At 38.3% G+C, this 13,263-nt stretch overlaps 2 protein-coding genes and 1 long non-coding RNA gene across 4 annotated transcripts in view; 2 read left to right on the top strand and 1 right to left on the bottom strand.

Annotated features, from left to right (window-relative positions):
* LOC122968291 (cilia- and flagella-associated protein 44) overlaps positions 1 to 885 on the bottom strand; it is a 20,411-nt gene extending 19,526 nt beyond the window's left edge. The window contains exons 1-3 of the mRNA XM_044333400.1: positions 810 to 885; positions 368 to 534; positions 109 to 225 (exon numbers count right to left, since the gene is read on the bottom strand). Coding sequence (XP_044189335.1) covers positions 109 to 187 — 79 coding nt within the window. The 5' untranslated portion in view covers positions 188 to 225; positions 368 to 534; positions 810 to 885. The remainder of the gene's footprint in view (positions 1 to 108; positions 226 to 367; positions 535 to 809) is intronic.
* LOC122968294 overlaps positions 1 to 13,263 on the top strand; it is a 17,766-nt gene extending 4,503 nt beyond the window's left edge. The window contains exons 2-3 of the long non-coding RNA XR_006398803.1: positions 1,715 to 1,719; positions 12,448 to 13,263. This is a non-coding gene — a long non-coding RNA (uncharacterized LOC122968294). The remainder of the gene's footprint in view (positions 1 to 1,714; positions 1,720 to 12,447) is intronic.
* On the top strand, positions 968 to 13,263 carry pum3 (pumilio RNA-binding family member 3). 2 transcript variants are annotated; one of them, XM_044333401.1, is made up of 19 exons: positions 968 to 1,052; positions 2,314 to 2,381; positions 2,465 to 2,668; positions 3,152 to 3,338; positions 3,597 to 3,672; positions 4,140 to 4,233; positions 4,946 to 5,012; positions 5,263 to 5,437; positions 5,548 to 5,651; positions 6,647 to 6,725; positions 6,918 to 7,016; positions 7,892 to 7,945; positions 8,084 to 8,164; positions 8,294 to 8,436; positions 8,593 to 8,815; positions 9,963 to 10,050; positions 11,424 to 11,514; positions 11,627 to 11,753; positions 11,835 to 13,263. In XM_044333401.1, exons 2-19 carry the CDS (start codon positions 2,315 to 2,317, stop codon positions 11,850 to 11,852), a joined length of 1,977 nt encoding a protein of 658 aa, XP_044189336.1. In that variant the 5' UTR covers positions 968 to 1,052; position 2,314; the 3' UTR covers positions 11,853 to 13,263. The 2 variants fall into 2 exon arrangements, with proteins under 2 accessions (XP_044189336.1, XP_044189337.1); XM_044333402.1 differs by having other exon boundaries at positions 969 to 1,052; positions 11,627 to 13,263.

The raw sequence follows: 13,263 nt of genomic DNA, 5'->3' as shown, positions 1-13,263 counted from the left end.
AATCGTATTTCGACTGTCACTTCAACTGCTTCACTATTGATTATTTCAAATGCCTCTTGTTGACATGGTCTCTTCAGCTATGAGTGATAGTATTATTATGTCCTCTACCTGCAGTGTTTTCCCGGGAAGCTGTCTTTGTGATCTCAGCCTGGTCACCGACACTATTAGCTGTGTTTTCTTCAGACATTTCTGCTGTTAAATCATCTGCTTCCTTTGGATTTTTATCTGTAAAATAAACATATTCGAAGGTATATTTCCAACTTGAGTAAACTGACTTTGTTAATGGCAAAATACAGCGTTGGTAATTAGATTTTCAGTTGTTCCGTATCAAGATTTTACGTTAACTTTGACTGATATTTATTATTACCTTCTAAATGAATGGTAGCTGTTTAAGTTTGGGAGCGTTGCCAGGCAACAAGGAAAGTCATCCCGCTGCAAAGCCTGCTGGTTAATGTAGTCATCGACCCCAAGCTTGCTGTGTTCATTATAGTCTATGGTTCATTACAGTTGTCCTGATCTTTTCACTTGCTTTAACTTGGGGTCAAAAAGACAGTAAATCTGAAGTAAATTGAATAATTATAATGATGTAATAATTATAATCATTCAGTTGATATCAAAATAACATCATAATTGTTTTAGGTTCTGAGGCTCTGAACTTCTGAATTCACATATATTTCTGCATTTGACTCGTCAATAAAATTGAAGGGGGGGGGGGGCACTGTAACCATAGCGACGATGTCTGGCCCTTTAAGTACGACTTGTAAACAAACATGGCCGCTTCACGGTCGCGCGGATATAATAATACTCACAGATATAGAACTACGCTGTTGTAATACTGTATGAGACTGCTGGACAGATCAAGAATTGTGTATGTGATGAAATATAAACCGTAAAAGCAACATTTTCTACCACTTTTCGGCGATAAAGAGTTGTCGCAACCACCTACGTTTTACGGCAACGACTATTGAATGTGATTGGACGTTGTGTGCCGTAAACCGTGTTGGTCACAGAACGCATGGACAGAAGGAGCAGCGTGTGTGAGCAGCAGAAGTGTAAGTAACGCCAGTAAACATGCTGTAAACTGTGTTATTGGAGCGTTATTAGTATAAATAACAGAACACAGAACCGCGAGACGTTTATCTGTAGTTCAGTTATACTTGTTGACATGCTTTCTTTATGTTATTAGCTAACTAGCTCGAGGGGAAAATAAGTAAGTAAAAGTAGCGACTAACAGTCTAAAATAATCACATATGAATAAATGTGCTGCAATAAAATGTCAATTTAACTAAGTCATTACTAGTAAAAAATGTTAATCAAGTATCAAACATGAGATAGTCTTCAGAGTTTTCATTAATGAGTCGTTGGCTAAAGTTAGCTGTTTTCATGTTGTTGGTGGATTATTTAACAGTACCTCCCTTTAAGAACTTAAGGTAGAACAACTGACAAAAGTTTAGTGGAGTTTCACTGACGTGTATGAGTCTGATAAAATGGGACCAGCCAGTAGAAATACCGTGTAGCTGCCGGTGTATTATCAAATAATAATAATGTTTATCTTTATGCTGAACCTAATATGTTTAGATTTGATGAACATTCTACATTTGCCTGTTGTAAACAGCTCTTCTTTTTTATATAAAGCTCTTCATACTGATATGTAGACACGAAATTGACACGTTGATCTTTAAATGTCTTATTAGACCAGATAATCTCCTTCAAGGACAGGTTCACAATTTTTCAAGTTAGTCTTAAAACGACAGTCAGATGTCCATATGAACAGTGAAAGAGGTTTTCTTCACTGTAATCATTCCTCCTGTTCATACTGACTATACTATACTTCAAATGTGCTTTCAACGTAAGTGATGGAGGCCAAAATCTACAGTGTGTCCACAGTCATTTAAAAGTTGATGTGAAGCTTATATGAGGCTTCAGCAGTCTGAGTTAGTCATATCAAGTGGATATCTGACACATTTACAGTCTTTTTAGCATCAAATTCCCTCTTTATGTTTCCACAGACAGTGTTTCCCTGTTGAGCAGTGGTAGAAGTATAGTAACAAAAAGAGGGACTTTGTCATTAAAAAGACTGTAACATTGAAAGATATCTACTTGATTTGACTCATTTTGGATGAAGCTTCATATCAGCTGCAGATAAACTTTTTAATAGATTTTTGAAAACGTTGTGAACCCCTCCTTTAAATCCAGTTAAAAATGTAGCCTGGAAATATGTGGGACTTTGGAATGTAAAATGTTACGCAGCGCAGATATCTGATTATTTGTCTCTTTCTGCTGTTGTTTGTTTCTTTCTTGGATACATTTTAGGATGGAGGCAAAACCCAAAAAACCCTTCTCCCCCAAAGGTGGAAAGAAGTTCACACAGAAAGGGAAAGGTAAGCCGTGTATAACCAGCTACACGCTACTTGCACCGTCAGTTTCAACCAGCTTTGTCATCTGCGTGTCTCACTCTGTCCAGACTCTATAGGGACCAAACTCGGTGGAAAACCAGGCGGTAAAAAGCCCTTTAAACCGTTCAACAGCACAGAAAGGAAAGGCAAACCGGGCAAGAGTGGAGATGGCGGCAAGAGAGAATACAAACCTGGGTTTTCCAAAGATGGGAAGGGATTGAACAAGAGAAAAATGTCGCAATTTAAAGCCAAAGATGAAGAAGGAGGAGACGGTGAGTAAACATCTTCATCATTGTCTGTGAGATTATAATGTGGATATGTATGTGTGCATATTTGAAGTATTTTACTTCTCATTGCTGCTGATCATGTTCCTCCTGAATTCATAGTTAGTCCCCAACAAGAAATATAAAAAAACAAAGGAAAAACATCAAGAAAGCATGGCCCCTAGTGGCAGGAACACACCAGCTCTGATTGACTCACAGCTGCTAACAGTCAACTGGGAGGAGATTTTGGGCAGCATCTATCAGTCTATCTAGCTATAGCACAAAATCGGGGAGCATATCATAAAATATGTCCATTCTTTGAGAATTTGCCAATCTAAAGACAAAACAAAAACTTCTCACAGCCTGTGATTTGCTGCTTGTTTCTGCGCTCTGCTCAAAGAAATACTAATGCAACTTGAACTTTTGTTTCTCTGTCACTTGAATCTTTTGTCCGTCGTGATTATTACTGAAATGTCATGTGTGTGCGAGCAGGTCCGAGGGCCAAGAAGATGAAGAAAGGCGAGTTTAAGCCGAAAAAGAGGGAGCTGACAGAAGAGGAGCTGAAGAAGAACAGACAGCAGAGGAAGAAGGATCTGAAGAAGAGCAGGCAGGAGGCGGAGAGGAAGGACATGTTCCAGATCATCTGTCAGTCCAAACAAGTGTGGGGAGACCTCAGGAGGTACACAAACACACACACACGCACACACACACACACACACACACACACACACACTCACACACACACACACACACAGAGAGTGGGAGGTGAACCCCCTAAGCCTGGCTGTCTTTGTGTCTTTTTTAGCTTTTGAAGTAAACAGAAAGTGAAAGTTTCATCATTTAATGTGTGACGTTGAGTATAATATATCTGCTACTGCTATTATAAACTCATTGACAGATGGTGATGGTTTGTGTATGTGTGTGTGTGTGTCAACAGGAAGAAATGTGACCAGGACACGAAGAAGAAACTGATGAAGCAGCTTCATGATCTGATCCGTGGGAAGATCAAACAGGTGAGCGTCTCTCATTTCCTGCAGAATTGTTGTTTGTTTGAAAGAGCAGATCAGCTGTGTGTCACTAAAGTGTGTCTAGTCGGCATCTTGTCACCTGTCAATCAAACAGTGTGGGTAGGACTGCGACTCTTTGTAAGATTTTCTGTGGGTTCTGTTTCTGTTGGTGATGCTCTTCTCTGTATCAGCTCTTCTGCTGCAGTTTATTCCAAACAAACATAAACATATTGCTTCCTGCTGCCAGCTCCCATTCACTCACTGAACATTTCCACTTCAAAATCTGCAAATGTACCATTCGAAAGGATTTATTTTTGCTTGATTTACATTGAGCAGCACCTATTTTAAAGGATAATTCTGGTTTATTACAACTTGGGTCTTATTTGTAGTTTTGTCTATAATAATAAAAAGTTGAGATGTGGAAACATGGAGACATAAAAAGCCTCACTCTTGTTGTTCTCTTCTACCTCCAGATGGCGTTTGCTCACGACTCTGTGCGAGTGCTGCAGTGTTTCATCCAGTTCGGCAGCCACGAGCAGAGACAGGAAGTGTTTGAGGAACTCAAAGGTGAGCAGAAAAGTTTTTCTTTACTCAATCAAACTCCTGCTTCACTCCTCTGTTCTGAGAGAAACACAAACTTCTAGCTACTGAGTCAGTCGTTGTGGGACACTGAGCGAGAATGTGTGTTGATGTGCAGACAAATGCTGCAGTGACACATTTCATCAGTCAGTGCCGTCTTTTACTGAAAAGCAGCAATGAGATGAATTGTTTCCCTTGTTTCATAAAAGTCTGATCAGCTGTGTGTGAGACATGATTGTGTGATCTGGAACATCTGGAACTCATATTTGTGGTTTACTTACAACATTAAAGGTACACAGTAAATGCCTGGTTCACCATCATTAAGAACTTTCCAAGTTTTAAATTATATTTGTTAATTTAATGAGTGTTAACTGTAGTCTGATTAACACAGAAAACATAAACAACTTAAATCGTTCTTTAGAAATATGTTATTTCTACTTTTAACCTGGACATGTATCATAGATAATATCACAGAGAGAAGAAGAGTCTTTCAAACACATTTAATTTTATGTTGGTGTCATTTCCATTTAGTCACATGTGACAGTGGAGATCTCAGTATGTTGGGTAGAAATAATTTGATGTTTATTCACATAACTTCCACTTTCTCTAAAATATGTAAGGTGTTCAATTATTCTTTTACAGATGAATAACCTGCATTATCATATTATTTATTTTTGCATCTTTTCCTCTCCTCCTACAGATGATGTGATTGGTTTGTGTAAGTCACAGTACGGCAAACATGTGGTGAAAAAACTGCTGATGTACGGGTGAGTCAACTCATGACATGTTGCATTTTATAAATATATGTTGTCCATAAACGAAGAATCAAAATGTAAGAAAAAAAAAGGAAAAAATCAAAGTATTGCACTGAAAATGAAAACTGAATGTAGGTGTCACTACTTGTTTGTTGTGTATTGATTGTGTGTTGGTGATCTGGAGTCAGTAAACTGTGTTTAGTTACAAGTGGACATGTTTGTATGAACTGTGTGTGTGTGTGTGTGTTTTCTTCTTCAACAGGAACAAGGAGCTGTTGGCGAGTGTGATGCAAACATTTAAAGGTCACGTGCGTCCGATGCTCCGTCACGCCGCCGCCTCGTCCATCATCGAATACGCCTACAACGACAAAGCCGTGCTGGCACAGAGACTCATGCTCACTGAGGAGCTGTACGGAAACACCTTCACCGTCTGCAAGGTACACACACACACCTACTGACTCTTACACTCCCTCCCTACGGCGGGAGTCACTGTGTTTATGTGTGTGAAATATCTGCCGACTGACCGGCTGTGAACATTTCTCTGCAGTCTTCGGTGTGTAACACCATCGAGAAAGTTGCAGAGGAGAACCCCGACAAGCTGAGCAACATCATCGACGAGATGAAGCAGATTCTCACTCCCATGGCCCAGAAGTAAGACCAAACATTTCAAACACAAAGAGCAGACACACCAACAGAAAGTTTAAACTGAACTGATCTGTGCAGAGAAATAGTTTTCATTCATGCTTTATCACTATCAGTTTAGCAACCAGAGTCAGTGGGTTGTTCTGATTAATGGAAAATGAATGAACATTTTTTATAATTGATTAATCATTTATGTAATTTATCAAGCAAAGCACCAAAAAAGTTCTTTAGTTCAAGCTTTTTGTTGCTGTTTTATAGCTTTATAAATTCAATATCTTTCATTTATCATTTGATTTGTCAGCTTGTGTTCTGGGAACTTATGATGGACAATTTATCAGTTTTCTGACATGTTATGGTTGAAGGATTAAAAGGAGAAATAATGGCTGGTTGCAGGTCTACATCAGAGATCAAGAAAAACAAACAAACACACAAATTATTTTGTGAAATGCAAGCCCTTAAAAGGAAAGGACAGAGAAGGAAAGGAGTTCCATCCTTTCCTTAGAAGGAAAGGATGTGATTCATGTTATTTTTATGGTGGAAAAATGAAGATTTGCTTTAAGAATGGACCAGAACAAATGTGAAAGCTGCTGCTGGGAAGTTTGGATTGAGATTGTAACATGATTATGGTCAGATGTTAGTCACATTAGATTGGTTATATGAATTCTTGCTTGTTTAGCTAGAACGTTCAGTTATTTATTGTGTAAGTTAAAAGTAATAAACTTTGCAAACTTAAATATGAATTCATATGTGCAGCTTTCAATCCCCCTTTTACATGTCTAATTTCATGAATCAATATTTGCACTTAAATTGAAAATATGGACGAGGACTATTTTCAAATAAGAAAGGGAATAAAAAAAGAAAAATGAAAGAATTCATCATGTTCATATTGCATTTCTTCCAGCATGGTTCTTGAAAAGCAATCTGAATCTCAGCATCTTATCAATAAAGTATTTAAAAGACAAAGATTCCCTCATGTGACCACAGCATCTGTTGTTGTGTTTCAGAGAACAAGTCATCAAACACTCTCTGGTCCACAAAGTTTTCTTGGACTTCTTCCTGTTTGCACCTGACAAACAGAGAACGGTGAGCAGCTTATAATGTTTTATAAATATTTGTACAGAAGTATATTTCTGAGGTAGAACTATCAGCAACAAACAAGAAATTAAATTAAATATTACAACTTAATAAAACTGGATGTTTATTTAGTGCTGACTGTATTCCTCACTAACCTGTTTCTTCTCTTTGGTTTATGTTGTGTCTTCCTGATGTGAGCAGGAGATGATTGAGTCCATCAGAGAGTCTGTGGTCTACATGGCTCACACACACGATGGAGCACGAGTGGCCATGAACTGTCTGTGGCACGGAACGGCCAAGGTGTGTGTACAACTTTGGTTTGAAACCAGACTCAAACACAGATAACCAGACTACACCAAGGACAAGGAACAACAATCTATAGTCCAAAACATAACAGCAATAAAAACATTAACAATATGAAAAAAGCTAAAGCTACAAGCCAAAGCCATGCTGGCTAAAAGTGGAAAATTAGACCCACATCAGACACTGTAGAGCCAAATAAAGTGCGGTTGCAGGTAAAATAAAGTGCATGTATGAGGTGTGAATAGTACCATGCATAATCTGGTGAAGCAGACTTCAGTGTGACATGTAAGGGTGTCTGCAACATACATGTCTGTGTAATGTTTCATATATACATTGTCCTCAAGTAATGTATGCCACAGGTATACCGCCTGATATATGTTCTAACTTTACTGTAAACTATGAACAGGGCTCAGTTACTGATATTAAACAACACACTGCACATTTATATCAAACATTACATAACACAATGAAAGGAAAAGCTTTCATGCGGATTACTCAGCTGACAAACATATCTCACTACATGTGTGCATTACCTGTACTCTAGGAAAAAAACAATATACATAAAAATAAATATCATATCGGGAAACTTTTTATTATACACTGCTGTCAAGCTGCTGCACTTCCTGCCATCAGTCTCTCATCTACACTCGCTATGAATCCCTTTCAAAATTCCACACAGTCAGGCTGTGATGAAAGTATAGACTCCTCCTTATTCATGTCCCTGTAATCCTTAGATCGGCACTTTCCACACCTCATATACATATATCTGTATTACATTAAGAGCTTTAGCCTCTCAATAGCAGGAAATAAAAGAGCTGAAGTAACTAAACACGTCTTTGTTTTGAGTAAAAGGTTTTTGTTTCATGTTTCAGGACAGAAAAGTCATCATCAAAACTATGAAGACGTACATGGTGAAGTTTGCCATGGTGAGTTCTCACTACTGCTCATTCATTCATGAATAGAAACAAGCTGACAGTATATTATTAGCAAATGGGAATGAAGAAAAGATCAGAAATATCTGATCACACACTTCCTGTTGTTCAACCCTGCTGACTTGTCCTCAGGGGGAGTTTGGTCATCTGGTTCTTCTGGCCATATTCGACTGTGTGGACGACACCAAGCTGGTCAAACAGGCCGTTCTGTCAGTAAGTCTGATCTCATGATGCATTATGACACTCAGTGATAATCCTGTTTGATTTTTAGGACACCTGCAGTCACTGTTTAAACAAACACTCGTACTGTATGATGACATCACCTGTTTCCCACCTGTTCAGGAGATCTTGGCGTCTCTGGATGAGGTCATCAGTAATAAATATGGTAAGAAGGTGCTGTTGTACCTGCTGAGCCCCAGAGACCCGGCTCACCTCCTGCCTGAGATCATCAAGGTGCTGGAGCAAGGAGACGGAAACACACACAGGTAACAGCTTTTACACACATGCATTATTTAGCTGCAGCAAGCTTCAAGTCTCCACAAATATATATATATATATTTATAGAAATGAACTGAAAGAAACATCAGCCTGAAGGAAGGATGGATGTAAATGATGAAAGAGTTCTGTGCTTCTCTCATCAGTAAAAAGGACACAGCGGTTCGGAGGAAGGAGCTGCTGGAAGTCGTCTCCCCTCCGCTGCTGAATTATCTCTCTGAAAACACATCAGCCATGGTGATGGATAAGGCCACCAGCGTCACTGTCAGTGACATCCTGGCGTCAGCCAGCGGGGACCTGCGGCCCGCCATGACGGCCGTGGCTCAGATGGCCAATCAGGAGTTAGTGCCGGGAGGGATCAAAGGAGAGGTGTGTGTGTGTGTGTGTGTGTGTGTGTGTGTGTGTGTGATGAATATAAGTCCTGTAATTTATCAACAGGTTCATCATTTTCCAACCAGAAACAGAAAGTTTCTCTTCAGTGCAGTCAGCAGCTTCATGAACAGACTGTCTGTGTGTTTCTTGTTGCTCATTTAATATTTAATAAATCCTGGAATTATTTATTATTCAGTAGCTCTGGAGGAGATTTAAATGTTGTCTGATGGCAACAACACAAACATCAGTTTGTGTTGTGTGAAAACGTTAAGTTGCTCTTTTGGTTATATTCATATTGCATAAAGCAGCTCTTCAAAACAAAAGTCACATGAACTCATGTAGTGCAGAAAAACTAAAAGTATGAAACTGCTGGTTGTTATTTAACTTAAATGAATATGAGCTTAGTGTATTAGTATGCTAACATTTTGAACTAATGATTATTTTTATAAATGATTAATGTACTGGTTATTGTTTTGATAAACAGATTAATGGTTTGCTGTATAAAAGAAAACAATGAAAACACCTTTCACATTTTTTAAGGTGATGTCATCAAATGTTTAATGTTTTTCATCCATCAGTTGAAAACCAAAAGATGTTCAGGTTACATTAATGTTAAGACAGAAAAAAAACAGCAAATGCTCCGACTGGAGAAGCTGAAACCATCAACTGTTTGAGAAATGACTTCAACAATGATTGAAGTTTGATCAAAATAGTTCCAATTGATTTTGATAATATTCAAAATAAATATTCATATTCATTGTTGCAGTTCTAGAATATTACCTGATGAACATCAGAAAGTGAAGATTGTGAGCATGTTATCATGCCGACCTTATTAAGTAGAGAAACCGATAGTTTCATGTAATTATGAGAGCTTCAGTAACTGCATTGCTTTGAACCCTTTATCATTTAACAAAAGAAACCAAAGTTATCAGGTGTCGAAACACAAGCAGCCAAACAAGAACTTTGACTAAATAAAATCTTAATTATGTAAATCAGCAATTATCAAAGAATACATGAACAAGATTATGAATCTGATCCAACATTTGATGCCAACTTCCAGTACTTGACAGTTTTCAAGTACTAAAAGAGTACTGAGGTTTGACTGTGACTGTTGGTTGAGTCTCTCTTGCTCTTCACTCTGTAGCTTCACATGGCCGAACATCCAGCAGGACACCTGGTGCTGAAATGGCTCATAGAGCAGGACCTCACACTGTCAGAGGCCGGCAAAGAAGGTAAACAAACAAACACACACACACATATGTTTCAAATTTTAAAATCTTTATATCTCTGCCAACTGTTCTGCAAAATCATCCCAATAATTTTAGGGTTGATTTCCTTCTTTCCAGTTAGCTGACGGTCTCAGTTCATGTTATGTTGTTTCTGACTGATGTTGACATTACTACTATCCAACAAACAAGCACGCTTCATTAATCACACAATGCACAGTATTGTTATTTTCACATGACCAACGCTGCAATCATACAAACACTGAGTGAACTCTTTCCCATCCACCCATATGATTTATATTATTTCACATTTCATCCACTGTAGAACGCCCTCACAAAAAAACAATTCCCACTAATTGTGATGAATCTGAATCAAATTGAAACATTCTGCAAATGAATCACTTCATGTCTAAATTTAACAAATGATACTGAACTGAATAATTAACCTGTAATGAAAATAAACTAATCAGCTGCACAGCTGCTAGTTTCTTTTCTCACCTGTTTGCTTGATGCTAATGAGCCCCAGTTTGTTCCTCTAGTTTTTACATCTGAGTCACAGAGCAGAGCATCTGTCACTCTGAAAAATAAATAGCTGTCCATCATTTAACAACATGTTAGCGCTGCTCTGAAAGTATTTCCACTAAGACTCTGCTCACCATCTGGATGAAAAATATTCCATCTGCTGCACGATAAAAAAAGATTTGACTAAGTCCTGACTCTTGTTTTCTAATCTAAACAAAAATAAGGTAGCTGTAAATAACATGCTCAACTTGATTGACGTGAACACTAGTTTAAAAAGTTTTATCATCAGTTACATTTACATCTTTGTGTTGTTGTGTCTTAAAAAACAGTTTGTAATATCTGGCACCTGGATAAGAAATATAATCACAATTTAGGAAATGGATTAAAAATCCTGTCGTAAAACAGAAATATGTGCAGAATATGTTTCCATTCAGATGGTCGGAGGAATATTTGAAGATTCTGGATACCTTAAAAACAAGTGTTGTTAAATGACCCTGTGTGTGTTTTCAAAGACTAACAGGTATTCAAGTGAAAGATCTTAAAGTATCAAACTCAGTGAAACTATTTTTGAACACATATTGCTTTTCTGCCTGTCCAGGAGTTATGTGAAAGTGTGAAATGATTTATAAACGGCCACATGGGGGCGCTTACTGCACCCAAAAAACTACTCAGTTCATCGTTGGCCCAACTTTCCATCTAAATGCATTGAAATCAGTTTAGATTTTCAGATTTCCTGCCAACAGACAGATAAGACAGAAACTCAGCCATCCTGGTGACAGTAAATAAAAGTGAAAAGATTAATGACTGTCCCTTCTCCTCTCTCTCCCTGTTCCTGCGTGCCTCGGCCGCCCTGTCAGAGCGGTTTGGCAGGATACTGGTTGACACTGTGGGGATGGACAAACTGAAGACCTGGGTCAAAGCCAACAGGGGAGCCATGGTGCTCTGCAGGTCAGTGTGCAGACTCACACACTTGTGATGCAATGCTGTTACTTAAAGGTTAAGTTAGAGAAGATGTGGTTGTGTCCGGTTTGTAAGTATCTGTCTGTGTTATTGTGCGCAGCCTCCTGAACAGCTGTGACAAGTCCGTGGCGGCGGAGGTGAAGGAAGCGCTGAAGTCCATCACGTCAGAGCTCAGCAGCATCAGCAACAACAAAGGAGCTGAAATCCTGCTGGAGAATCTGAACAAGTAGAGACTTCTTATTTCAAACAAACTCTTCCCGTGAAGCGCATCACTTCCTGTGCAGCAGTGACTCATTTTTTTTTCCATAGAACATCAACAAGACTGAGTGTTTGTAGCAGCAGATGGGAATGTTATCAGGAAGTGGATACGACCCGGAACGCTGTTGTTTGATTTCAGTCACTGATGGATAAATGGACGTGAGTTTGTCTGGAAACTGTTGAGGATTATATCTGTGAATAATGAAAGATGAGGTGATGCTACCAGCAAAACAGGTTAAAATACATAGATGACTGAAGCAGAGTTCAATTTTATCATACATGAACTGTACATTTCACACCAATTCACTATTAAAGCCTTCAGATAATGGCCAAGTCTCATCAGAGCTGGGTGGAGTAACTGGGCTGAATAAATAAATAAAGGCTAGTTGCTACAAACATTGAGGGGTGTTGGAATCAGATGTACTGTAATAGTTTATGTCCTAAATTTGGGATTTTGTACATCACAGCACGGATTCATCAGAGCAACAGTCATGTCACACTCACCTTCTCTTTTTCAACACACATACTGTTTTCTTTTAGTAATTAATTTAAATTACTTATACTTTGCCGTTTTTTCACTCGCTGTTGAGTTAATCAATCTTCACTTCTTGTAAGTCTAAAATATCTTCAGGAAGTGTTGAGTATCATTGACTCTACATGCAGTGATGAGTATGACATGACTGTTGTAGTGATGTATCAGTGCTGCGGAATCAAGACGACATGTAAACATGGACAAGTGTTGAGTTTGTATTAACAGCAAATTAAAACAAGAACAAAACAATAACCAGGGAAGCTTCTTACTAAAATATGGTCAAATGTGTGTAAAACAAGAACTATTGAGGAAGAAGGACGTCTCTATGTCTTCAAATAGAGACCTGCTCCTCTTTGTAGTTTAGGTAAAGAAAACTATTTGAGAATTTATGGCCTATACAGACAGGTTGAATTAACTGCATCACAAAAAAGCATCACTTCACTCTAGTGGTTTCTATCCATACAGATACAGATTTCATCCGTCCAGATCTTCAGATTTCTGCCTTCTATTTCCTGTATTTCCAGACATGGTGTCCCTGTTACACTGGAAACTGTTTCTTCACTAGAAAAAACAGAGTCAGATATGTCAAAACTATCTGCGAGGCAGGATACAGTCTAAAGGTTGTTTTGGTGATTCGGGTGAACACTAGACTGTACAGTCAGTGGATACAAACAGCAGAACAGGTACTTGCTGTCCAGTCATCCTGTTTGTGTCATCAGGTTATCAATTTATCACAGGTGTATACATTAGACCTCACCCCTCTGCTGAGGTAAAAGAACTGATGGTTTTGTTTGTTTTTTGAGGTATTTAAAAAAAAAAAAAAAAGAAGAAGAAAAGTTAACAAAGCTATTGATTCTGTTTCAAATATTTTGTAAAATTTTGTACTTTGTGAGTGATTGTTTTATCAGCTGGAAAGAAAATGCAAAATAAAGATTATTGTGACTAAA

Source organism: Thunnus albacares, chromosome 18, assembly GCF_914725855.1.
Source record: "Thunnus albacares chromosome 18, fThuAlb1.1, whole genome shotgun sequence".
In the NCBI taxonomy this organism is placed as follows: domain Eukaryota; kingdom Metazoa; phylum Chordata; class Actinopteri; order Scombriformes; family Scombridae; genus Thunnus; species Thunnus albacares.
The sequence above is the reverse complement of the archived record's forward strand: the minus strand, read 5'-3'. Positions and strand labels throughout refer to the sequence as shown.